At 34.9% G+C, this 12,724-nt stretch overlaps 2 protein-coding genes across 7 annotated transcripts in view; one reads left to right on the top strand and one right to left on the bottom strand.

Moving 5' to 3' along the window:
• SNCA (synuclein alpha) overlaps positions 1-12,724 on the top strand; it is a 157,710-nt gene that overhangs the window by 11,456 nt on the left and 133,530 nt on the right. For all 6 annotated transcript variants that reach the window (XR_004298884.1, XM_032400822.1, XM_032400819.1 and 3 more), the window contains exons 3-4: positions 365-406; positions 7,969-8,111. Coding sequence is in view for 5 of the 6 variants with exons in the window: in XM_032400822.1 (XP_032256713.1) it covers positions 365-406; positions 7,969-8,111 (185 nt within the window). In the remaining variant the exon portion in view is untranslated. The remainder of the gene's footprint in view (positions 1-364; positions 407-7,968; positions 8,112-12,724) is intronic.
• On the bottom strand, positions 8,352-9,605 carry LOC116630147 (small nuclear ribonucleoprotein G-like). The gene has a single exon (XM_032400824.1). The coding sequence runs from the start codon at positions 8,727-8,729 to the stop codon at positions 8,541-8,543; it is 189 nt and encodes a 62-aa protein (XP_032256715.1). The 5' UTR covers positions 8,730-9,605; the 3' UTR covers positions 8,352-8,540.

Below are 12,724 nucleotides of genomic sequence, written 5' to 3'. Positions count from 1 at the left end.
GGGGGAGTGGGAGAGGGAGAAGCAGGCTTCCCGCTGAGCAGGGAGCCTGATGTGGGGCTCGATCCCAGGACCCTGGGATCATGACCTGAGCTGAAGGCAGACGCTTAATGACTGAGCCACCCAGGCGCCCCTGTGGGTTAAAATTTTCATTGGAAAGAACCTCCTGCTAGTTTTGCTTTCTTCTATTTGTTGTATGATTACTGGAATTCCTTGTTTCAGCTTTTATGCCCTCTAAGGATATTTTTCTATATGGGCTTCTAAAGATTGAGACTTTTTTTTTTTATTAGTTGTATTTAAAACTAGCTAATCAGCAATATAAGGCCAGTTTGAGACTTATGTTTATGTTTTGAATTTGTTTTTATAGGCTCCAAAACCAAAGAAGGAGTGGTTCATGGTGTGACAACAGGTAAGCTCTATGGGGCCCATATCCAAGAATGATATTGAAAATATCTAGTAAGCATTAATCATTGAGAATGTAATTGTAAACAGCCACTGTGTTCCTAGAGAAGTAATCTAAGGGAATATCAGCTTTGTTTAACTTTAATTCTTTATTAAATGGTTTAAGTAAGTAAATATTTATTATAGATAAATAAAACAATATATTCCACTATCAAGAATGATGCCTCTGAATTGACCGGGTATGTTTAATTTATGGTAATATCACATTTAAATGTTCTGAAACATTATGTCTTGGCAAACTGCTACCATAAATTACGTATAAGAATTGCCAGTTTTCAAAGGATTAATGTCAAATTTTCTGTACAGTATAATAAAGCATTCTGACATTAAACGATACTCAGTATAACATTTCCTTGATGATTCAGAAAACATTTTAAGAAACACCCTTGGAATGATCAGTGAAGTATTTATTGTATTTATATCTATTTGGCACGATTTTACCAACAATTTGAATAGGTCTATAAGAAGATTGCAATAAATTAATATCAAAAATGAAAATTATGGTGGTGATGATGAGGAGTATGTTAGAGACAGAAAAGTGAAAGGAGAACCAAAATTTAATAATCTTAAGAGCCCACAGACTTGCCGTGATTCAGTTTCATGTTGTATGTATTCCAAGCTGCTTGACAGATGGGGTAAAACAGGATATATCATCAGAAATATAATTCATATGATCAGATAGCAGTAAACGTAATAGTGTCTCAGAAAAATACCGTCTTCCTATTACTGAATTATAAAATGGGAATGGAGAAAATCAAATGGGAGTATTACTACAGTTTTGTGGTTGATACCATAACACTGGAGCCAGACTTCCTTGGCTCAAATTTCTGCTTACCACTTACGAGCTATGTGATTTTCTGCAGGATTCATAATCTTTCTGTGATTTAGTTTCCTCATCTGTAAAAGAATAAAGAGACTTAATGTGCACAAATACCTAGAATAATGAAATTAAGTAGTGTGTATTATACAGGTGTTATTCACTATGATAAATAACACCTGTGTAATACACACTAAATGCTGAACAACATTTTTACAGCTAGTGGAGAAAAATATTTCATGACTATTTTATATGCATATACTTTTGAAAATAAATGAGGGCACAAAATGAAAATAGAACCTTTGAAACCGATTCTGCTAGAAGCCAAATTAAAGTATGCTGCTTGTATTTGCTCTGTTGCAATCCAATCAATACGTAATGCCCAGAACTAGGCAAGTACATGAACTGTGTTGACTTCTAGGGACTGTTTATAAATATGATGTTATTAAGCATGATTTGAATAAGACCTGGATAGCAGACAGTTGGAGACTGTACTGTCTGAAGAGCCTAGCTAGATTAATGGTGTTCCATTTGATAGTCGAAGAATCCATGTGGTTTAGAAAGCGGATAAGCTTGTGGCCAGATTTAGAGTCTGTGGTAAAAATTAAAGAATACAACTAATAACATCACTGAATGAAGACTGTGGAGACGGACTGCAGGGCTAACTGTTAACAAAGTCAGAGTTTTCATCTTCTCCACAATGAGTTTGTGTGTGTGTGTGTGTGTGTGTGCACTACTGAAGTTTGTACAATAAGGCAGCATTTTGTTTTCTGAGGAGCAGTAGCCTGTCACCTTATGTTTCCCTAGTTTAATAATATTGAGAAACTTTGTGTATCATGTCTTCTTTAGCATACTGAAGAATCTGAGATATTCCATAGTAAAGAAATTTTCATAATATGGTTTAATCCAGGACTTCTCAAATTTATTTGACCTTATTTCAGTAGTTACTAGGATTGAGTGAAACCAGTGTTCCAGAGAACACCATGGAAAATGCTGCTAAGCAGCAAGACCATGACGATTTTGATGTGGGTAATATTTACAGCCATTGTACCAATCAACTACCCTGGCAATAGCAAAGTATCAAAAATGTCATAAGTAGCCTGACTATGAGAAATGCAATGGGATAAATCTGCTGTAAATACCATCCTTCTCCCATATTAGGCAATGAGTAGGATTATTTAATATAAAATTCCAAATTCCAAGTATAAGGATAAATAAGTTTAAGATAATTACCTCCATGGTTAAGGAGAAGAATGGTTATTATACTTGGTCTAAAATGTTTATTTAGTCTACATAATATAAGTGCTAAATAAATGTTATTATTGTAATTAGTCTTAAAGCAGGGAAGTGAGAAACTATTATACAGTCTATAACATTATCCTCTAATGTCAAAGGAAAAATTTCTTCAAGATTCATCCCATTACTTATTTTTCAGAAATATAGACTTCGGTAAACTTAAGTTAGGCCAGGAGTTTTCTACCTAAAAAATTCCAAGAAAAAGAATTTCTCCCAGTTAGATAATCTCATGATAAAATCTAAAAATCTCTTCCTTACACCTTAGCTATTTGATCTCAGTTCATTATTGTTGCAGTTGTCAACTTAATGCTATGTTATAGAAAATGTTATAGAAAAATATGAGAGTGTATTTAATCTGGATGTACTGAATGACATGTCTTTGAAGCTGCTTTAAAAAATAGATGTTGATAAAAGCTTACTTAATTTTTTTTCTCATGAAAGTATGGTATAAATAATTTCCTATTATTGGAGATTTTCTGAGTTTTGGTTCTTATAAACAGAAATTTGTTACATGATAATGAACACAACTCATTTCAACATGTTATAATTTATCAAAATGTTTTATAATATAAATTTATTTTCCTCAGATATATAATTTGTACAATTCAAAGCTAGATCTTCTTAATTTTATGATTGTGTTTAAGATCAAAGGTTAGATTTACTGTATCTATTTGAAAAGTTGGTGCCACATTTTCTTTCTGAAATTTTATTTTTGACTTAAAGCCAAATTAAATCTAATTATCAAAGTTAATGAATAAATTGCAGAATACACAAAATTCCTTTTAATTCATTCAAAATAATTTATTGAGTATCTGCTGTGAAATAATATAAAGAAAAATAACAGGATCTCTGATTTTAATGAACTTTAAATAGGCTGGTGGGGGTGGAGAGACACACTGGGAAATGAATAATTCTGGCACGATGTAAACAGTTCCATAGCAGAGATGTATCTAAAATTTTATGAGATCACAGGAGGAGAAACAGCACACTTGTTGGGAGGAAAGGTTTTTAATATAGAATTTGACATTTGAGGTAGATTTTAACAGCAGCTCGAATTTGCTGAGTAAACAGAGAGATATCTGAGAAGGATCAAAGCTTCTGGCCAGACAGAGCTATATGAAAAAATTGAGACAGACTGGCACATTTGGGGGAGAACATAAAATATTATACTATGATTAGTTGGGAGGAAAGTATCTTTTTGATCCTGGTTATAAGGTCTTTTCCCTTAAAAATGAATATCATTTATTAGATGAAAATCTCACCAATTTGAATGTGTCTTATTTCCTTTTGTTTTGTCACCCTTTTGTTTGGCATGTCAATGAACAGAGAAATAGTGTAAAAGTCCTTAACAGGGGGCACAGGGCCTTAAGATGACTGGATAATCCACTAGGTAAACAAGTCCTACAGTACTCTTTTAAAATGTGTCTATCATTGCTACATGTACACTCTGTCATTTTGTAATGTAACTAATTTACTTATTCTTACAATGATAAAACCTGATGAAATTATGATAAAGTACAAAGTGCATTTTACTGTGAAGTTTATGTGCATTAAAAATAAATTAATGTATATACATATACAAAGAATGGTCTAGATATAAAAATAACCTTTCGTGGCTGGTAGAAAAATAATCTGTAAAAAGATCAAAATTTATTCTTGTCTTTGAGATATTGTAACAATAAAATGTTCATTTTTCAAGCAAAATTTTCTATTCATGTTCTTGGAAAAGAAAAAAAATGACAAGTTAAACCTCACAATTCACTATTTTTGAAGGATCAACATTCTGGAAATGTTTAAAAACATGAAATCTCCAGAACAGCTTCTCCCTGGCATTTAAATTGAACTTTGCATTGGGAATAGCCGTTACGTGTTAGGAAGCTTCGACTGTGTCCCCAGAAGTGGCAAAAGGCAAATATAAAGCAACACCTTCTGGGGACTCTTCCTGATTTTAGACTCTAGGGTCACTTCAGCTTCCCCACATTGCCCAGAGCTAAAGAGTAAGTATCTGTCCTTACAGACCACCTTACTTCCCTGACCTGCTATCAAAATCCAGTTGCTTTGTCCACATTATTCAATCATTGGCCTTCTGCAATGGGTGACGTGCAATCTGTACTATAATCATGTGACTGGCATGTAACATTTGCCAAGTTAACAGCTGACGGTGCAGCTCAGCCAATTCCTTGGGCTGGGGATTATCTGGAGAGGATGTACGCAAGCATAAAGCATAACCAAAAACAAACAAAAAAAGATTGTCTCTATTTGCTTAGGAGAGGGCCTGAGGAAAAATATCACTCAAAACCCCAAATTCCTGAAATCTGGGGAAAAAAGCAGAAAAAGAGTTTGAGAGGCAAAAAGGAAAGAAGGCTAACATTACATAGGTGGACATAAGAGATGCAAGATATAGGCTTCATGAGTATAAATGTTATAAGGTTTTGATGAAGAGCAGTTGTTTTATTTCTCTATTGACCTTGAGTTATTAAAAGAGCAGAAGCTCTCTTTTGTTTTTAATAGAACTCTTCATTTAATTGAAACAAACTTTTTTTATTGGAGTTTCTTTTATTTGGCAATTGCATGGAGGTAATAGAGAAAGATTAATTCAACAATTATATCAGATAGAGTCTTGGAGCATTTTTGATATGAGATTAAGTCTGCTTCTAAATCTAATCCAAACTATTTACACTGTCTTCTCTAGATGTTTAACTTATTAAAAAAATCTACTGAATCACCATATTGTATTTTGTTTTGTGAAAAGAAATTGTAAGTTTGCTCAACAAACTTCATTTTTATACTTAATTCCTGGCTCTTTTGTTACCATTAAAATTGTTGAAAATCAACATTTTTATTAAAAACCCTATTTCAACCACTTGATGTTTGATAAAAGGATCAAAGTTTCTTCATAACCATCCCTTAAGAGTAAGGGATGTTTGTTCATTTTTTGTCTTTTTCAGTTTTTATTTTAATTCCAGTTAGTAAGCATACAGTGTTACATTAGTGTCAGGTGTACAATATAGTGATTCAATAATGCCGTACATCACCTGGTGCTCACCATGGGTGCACTCCTTAATCCCCATCACCTATTGAACCCACCCCCTCCCCCCCTCCCCTCCAATAACCATTAGTTTATGCTCTATAATTAAGAGTCTGTTTCTTCATTTGTCTCTCTCTCTTTTCTTTCCCTTTGCTCATTTGTTTTGTTTCTTAAATTCTACATATGAAAAAAAATAAAAACATAAATTCCACATATGAGTGAAATCATGTATTTGTCTTTCTCTGACTTATTTCACTTAGCATTATACTCTCTAGTTCCATCCATGTTGTTGCAAATGGCAAGAATTCATTCTTTTTTATGGCTGAATAATATTCCATTATATATGTATATATATTAATTATATCTTTATCCATTCATCACTCAGTGGACACTTGGGCTGCTTCCATTTCTTGGCTATTGTAAATAATGCTGCTATAAACTTCAGGGTGTGTGTATCCCTTTGAATTAGTGTTTTTGTATTCTTAGAGTAAATACTCAGTAGTGTGATTGCTGGATCATAGGGTATTTCTATTTTTAACTTTCTGAGGGACCTCCATACTGTTTTCCACAGTGTCTGTACCAGTTTGCATTCCCACCAACAGTGAACAAGTGTTCCTTTTAGTCCATATCCTTGCCAACACTTGTTTCTTGGGTTGTTGATTTTAGCCAGTCTGACAGGTGTGAGGTGATATCTCATTGTAGTTTTGACTTGCACTTCCCTGATGGTAAGTGATGATGAATATCTTTTCATGTGTATTACCCTTTGGATGTCTTCTTTGGTGAAATGTCTGTTCATGTCTTCTGCCCATTTTTCAGTTGTATTATTTGGTTTTTGGGTGTTCAGGTTTGTAAGTTCTTTATATATTTTGGACTCTAACCCTTTATCGGATACCTACACAACCATAGGTTGCCTTTTAGTTTTGTTGATTGTTTCCTTTGCTGTGCAGAAGCTTTTTATTTTGATCTAGCCCTAATAATTTATTTTTGCTTTTATTTCTCTTGCCTCAGGAGACAAATCTAGAAAAAAGTTGCTATGGCCAATGTCAAAGAAATTATTGCCTGTGTTCTTTTCTAGGATTTTTATGGTTTCAGGTCTCACATTTAGGTTTTTAATCCATTTTGACTTTATTTTTGTGAATGATGTAAGAAACTGGTCCAATTTTATTCTTTTGCATGTAGTTATCCAGTTTTCCCAACAGCATTTGTTGAAGACACTGTCTTTTTCACACTGGATATTCTTTCCTACTTTCTCAAAGATTAATTGACCATATAGTTGTAGGTTTATTTCTGGGCTTTTAATTCTGTTCTATTGATCTATGTGTCTATTTTTTGTGCCAGTACCATACTGTTTGGATCACTACAGCTTTGTAATACAACTTGAAGTCTAGAACTATGATGCCTCTAGCCTTGCTTTTTCTTTTTCAAGTTTGCTCTAGCTATTTGAAGTCTTTTTCAAATTTTAGAATTGTTTGCTCTAGTTCTGTGAAAACTGCTGTTGATATTTTGATAAGGATTGCTTCAAATGTGTAGATTGTTTTGGGTAGTACAGACATTTTAACAATATTTGTTAAATCCAGGCCATAAGCATGGAAAGTCTTTCCATTTCTTTGTGTTGTCTTCACTTTCTTTTATCAGTGTTTTCTAGTTTTCAGAGTGCAGAGCTTCCACCTCTTTAGTTACATTTATTCCTACATATCTTCTTATTTTTGGTGCAATTGTAAATGAGATTGTTTTCTTAATTTCTCTCTCTGCTGCTTCATTATTGGTGTATAGAAATGCAACAGGTTTCTGTAGATTGATTTTGTATCCTGTAACTTTATTGAATTTGTTTATCAATTCTAGTAGTTTTTTGGTGGCGTCTTTCAGGTTTTCTATATTTAGTATCATGTCATCTGTATTGTTCATTTCTGATGGTAACATGAGCAACTGTGTTGTTAGTGTGACTCAGAAGGTGTAGTGAAAATGAATATGCTGGGTGAGATTAAAGAATTGATGTTGAAAATGAAATAAAGAAATACATACCTGATACCACAATAGCTGCATCTGTAATTATTGCCTTCTCTAAACTTTCCTTAGTAAAATGTTAACCAAACCTCAGTCGCTCAAAGGTTCTATTTGTGATCATTACATCTGAAGCACATTTTACTCTCTGCATGATTACAGCAACATGTCTTAGCAAAGATTTAATGTTTGTCTAAACCATACTCACTTAAATATCTCTGAGGTTTTATTTCTTCTGACACTTCAGTTATTTATAGTACATGCAAATACAGTTCTTCAGAAGTTGACAGCTAGTGGAAGTGAAATTAGTTTCAGTCCCTGTTGTTCCACTGTCCCTTAATCTGTTGTTGTTCTGGATTTATCCCAGTGGCTGAGAAGACCAAAGAGCAAGTGACAAATGTTGGTGAGGCGGTGGTCACAGGGGTGACAGCAGTAGCACAGAAGACCGTGGAGGGAGCAGGGAGCATCGCAGCTGCCACTGGCTTTGGCAAAAAGGATCAGTTGGGCAAGGTATGGCTGTATACGTTCTATGTTACATTTGTAAAGTCTCGGGATCACAGCACATTTTCATGGAAGGCACTAGGCAGGAATAAGATGCTTACTTGGGGGAGGGCTGACGGACCCTCTTCTCAAAAAAAAAAAAAAAAAAAAAAAGGACTACTTTTATGTATGTATTCTTTTTTGGAGGTACTTACCCAGATAAGTGCTATGAAAATTGTGCAGTGATTATGATTGTTTCATTTTCTTTTTTTTTTTTTTGACTATTATAAAAGTTTATTTAACAAAAAAGTTCAATATGAAAATGCACATGACCTGATTTTTATATTGTAGTAAAACAGATACTATGGAGGGGACATGTGGAAGCAGTTGATTTCTTCTGATGAACACACCCATTGTTTATACTCGCTCCAAGGCTTCTAACATGATGATACTATTTCCTCATATTACCACCATTCCAATATTGTTCTGTTGCCCACTAATTGCCATCTCCACACATTCATCTAACACAAGATTCATAAACGGATTGAACCCCCGCAATATTCCTTGGACATGTCTGCCACCATTTAATTTCAATGACAATCTCTTGTCCATAAATTTTTTCAACTCGGGAGGGTGAGCTTTGCTCATGGTGTCTACTCCGCGAGCTCAAAGATGCCTCCAAATGGAATTCGTGGCGTCCCTCTGATTGTTTCATTTTCTGGAAGAAAGTTAATGAAATGAACAATGTAATAAATACCAAAAGAACAGTGACATTTCAGAAAGAAGGGGTGCTCTTCATGTTAGCTATGAATCTTGCAATCTCTCTTTGTTGGGATATAACAAATGCTTTGTGCCCAACTGACAAAGTGTCAAACTGAAGATCTTTTGCTTGATTTCTTTATAATGACATCATCTCTTATTAAATGGCATATTTGCTTATCACATAGCAGTTCATTTGCAAATATATGTTTGTGGAGATAGAGTCAAATTGCATACCAACCAGAGATCGTGGTTTTGGGGTGATTTAAAAATTCTCAGGAGAACTTTGTATTTTTGACAAATATGAGACTCTAGTAGGATTACGCAAAAGATATTATGACTTTCATTTTAAACAGGTAAGTGATAGAAAATGAGGTGTCAACTGGAAGATGAAATTTCATAAATTTTGTGACCACAGCAGCAGAGATTTTTGCTATTTCCTTGGCACCATGGCCTCCTTGCTATTCCTTGAACAAATCAAGTACTCCCTTGCCCTGGTGCCTCCCTCTGTCTGGAAGGCTCTTCCCAGGTTATATACTAGGCTCACTCCCTCATCTCAGGTGTTTGTTAAATGATACCTTCTCGGTGAGGCCTACCCTGACCTGTTTGAGATTGGAACCACTCTCCTCACCTCTGGTGTTCCCAGTCTTCCTACTCTTTCCTTTTTCCTTTTTTACATGCATCACTTTTAAGAATCATAAATGACTTACCTTTTTTTTAAAGAGTTCATTTATTTGAGAGAGAGAGAGAGAGAGAGAACATGTGTGTGCATGTGTGCAAGCACAAGTGGGGGTGGGGCAGATGGAAAAGGAGAGAGAGAATCTCAAGCAGACTCTGCACTGAGCATGGAGCCCAATGTGGGGCTCAATCTCAAGACCTCGAGATCATGCTCTGAACCTAAGTCAAGAGTCTGGATGCTTAACCGACTGAGCCACCTAGGTGCCCCCAACTTACTTTTTATATATGTTGTTTATTATTTTATTTGTACCCTCCTAAAATATAAGCCCCATGAGGATGAAATATATTTATTTTGTTCACCGATATTTCACGTGTCTAGAAGAGTACCTGACGCCTGGTGGATAATTAGGAATATTTATTAAGAAGGAAAGGTAAGAAGAAATTAAGTGAATAAGGAAAGGTAAGAAGAAATTAAGTGAATAAGAGTGATTTTTATTTCTGTGTCTAATAATTATATGCATTGCATAGCAACTGTGGCTATTCAACTATCTGAAAGTTATAATCAAAATGGTTTTCAAATAGATATTTTGAAAGCTATGTAAGAAAGTAGCTTTATTTGCCAGCAAACTGCTCTGGATTGTTTCCACTCCATGTAATTCTATGTAGCAGGCTGCCTTGATTGATCATTAAAACACTGATAATAAAAAGGCAGGACTAAAAACCTGTGACATATTGAGATTTATCACATGTTTTATATCATCTGGGCAATTGATGCTACTTATGGAAAATCTGGGCTGGGCTTCTATGGTAGTTCTTTAGCTAACACTTAAGTGTATGGTTAATGATAGGAGTATTCCTTTGTCTAGGTTATGCTCTTCAAATAATCTTATTACCTATGCTAATAATTACACAAATTTCTATTTTCTGTCTGAATTTATAATTATAGCTTTATTATATTTCAAAAGTTAAGAAGGATCTCCGCTATTAGTACAGAGGAAATTAACCTGTTAAATGTCCCAAGCCCTTCTCCAATCACATAGAAGCTATGGACTCTCTTCTCAGAAATACACACAATAAAGGGCTTAGGGGGATCTTGGAAGCCCATCAACAGACAAAGCCCATGATTTAGACCAACCCTCTGATTGTACAGATAAGGAAAGTAGAATCTACAGAGGGGAGTGACAGTCCAAGATCACATGCCAATTGTAACCGACTGCTTTTCCATCCGCTATGTCACTTCCCCAACCACTTCCTCAAAACCTACCTTCCTTTTGGGTTTTTATAAACTGAATTACAGACCAGATTTAACTGGAAAAATTCTCTGCTTCAGAATATTAAGAAACCAGGGAAACATGTACCATTCCTTTCTCACCCTTATTTAAGGCATACCATGCGAATTGCAAATAAGGCATGAAAGTATATCATTTCTTATAAAATTGGGCTTGTTTTTTTACTTTTCTAAAAATATTGCTATTTATTTAATACTTTAAAGCAGAAACCTAAATGATATGACAAAATTAACCATTTGGAGATATTTCTCTTATGGGTACTTACAAGTTCTTCCAAATTTTTAATATGAAAATGAAGCCATAAAACCCAGAAATTGCAGCATAGTTATAGGAAAAAAAAAAAAGCCACATTAAACTGAGAGTTTAAATGGCTGATATTCATCCCTGCTCTGTCACCAACAGGATGGATGACCTTTTGAGGATCTCCTAAGACTCTTTCAATATGAGAAATTATACCAGAAAATTGTTAAAGCCTAATTTAGCAACAACATTCTGAGTTTCTATTATAACTCAAGGAGGATGCTAATAATCTTTTCATTGTGGCCATATCTATGAAATGCCAAAAATGCTAGAGAGTTTAGATAAAATCTTTCAATTTGTTCATTATGAGATTTGAAGTAATGTAATTTCATCATTCAAACTCTGATCAAAATGATTCTGGTAAATGGAAATAAGCAGATTATTGTTGCTTTAACCACTTGTTAATGACTCCATTGGCATACTCATTCTTCATTCAAGAAATAATGCTTGCTCACTATGTGTCCGACACTTTGCTAGATATTGTGGTTAAAATGATGAGAAAACCGTACACGGTTTTTCTCTTCATTGAGCTTACAGTCTAGTGACAAAGATTAATAATAATCATCTAATTACCACACAATAAGTATGCAGTTCTGTGAAATACTATGGAGTACATAATGCTGAGAATATCCCAGCCAATATGGGGTAGGGATAAAGGAGAGCATTGCAAAGGCTTCCCTGAGGAAGTGATGTCTGCATTGAGATCTAGAAAAGTGACTGGCAATTAATAAACAAGTGGGAGCTAGAAGAAAAACATTGTAGGCAAAAGTAACAACATGAAGAAATCTCATGTGGTAGGAGGGGGACCTTGGCAAGTCAAAGAGGACTGCAGCTGGAGCCATAGAAAATAAGGTAGAAGAAGCTGGAGAAATATGCAGGGGTCACATCCTGGTTGGCCATGTTGACAATGTTGGTCTTTATTCGAAGAATGAAGGAACCTTATTAAAAAAATTTTTAAGCAAGGATGTCAGGTTATAATTTTGCATGTTGAGAAGATGTCTCTGCTCGCCAGGCAGGAAAGAGATTAAAGGGAGGGAAGAGTGGAAACCAGGGACCAGTTAGTGGGCTGGATGGAAAGAGGAGATGACTGTATATTCTAAGGTGTAGGTGGGGGAAGAAAAAGAAATGGATTAATTTAAAGACTATGTAGGAGGTAATATCAACAAGATTTGGTGGTGCGTTTCATAAGGCTTGGGGGAAGAGGGATGTGGTTGGCAGGACTACTGGGTGTTAGCTCGTTGAAGTGGATTAATGGCTGTGCCATTCTCTTGGCAGTGGTGCCTCTCTTAAATATCAGCAACACTGCAAAGGGAGTGGCTGCATTGATGTTTAGCCTTCGTGCCCTTTGAGGATATTTGGCCCGTTCCTCCCTGATTGATAGTGGATCAAATCTTTTTTCTTTCTTTCCTCCCTCCCTTTCTCCTTTTCTCCTTCCCTTTCTCCTTTCCTTCTTTCCATCCTTTCCTCTTTTCTTTCTTTCCACCCTTTGGTCTTGTCTTTTCTTTCTTTCTTTCTTTCTCTCTCTCTCTCTTTTTCTTTCTTTCTTTCTTTTCTTTCTTTCTTTCTTTCTTTTCTTTCTTTCTTTCTTTCTTTCTTTCTTTCTTTCTTTCTTTCTTT

Source organism: Phoca vitulina, unplaced genomic scaffold (genome assembly GCF_004348235.1).
Source record: "Phoca vitulina isolate PV1807 unplaced genomic scaffold, GSC_HSeal_1.0 scaffold3, whole genome shotgun sequence".
Taxonomy (NCBI): domain Eukaryota; kingdom Metazoa; phylum Chordata; class Mammalia; order Carnivora; family Phocidae; genus Phoca; species Phoca vitulina.
Note: the sequence above shows the minus strand (reverse complement) of the source record. Positions and strands in the feature narration are given on the sequence as shown.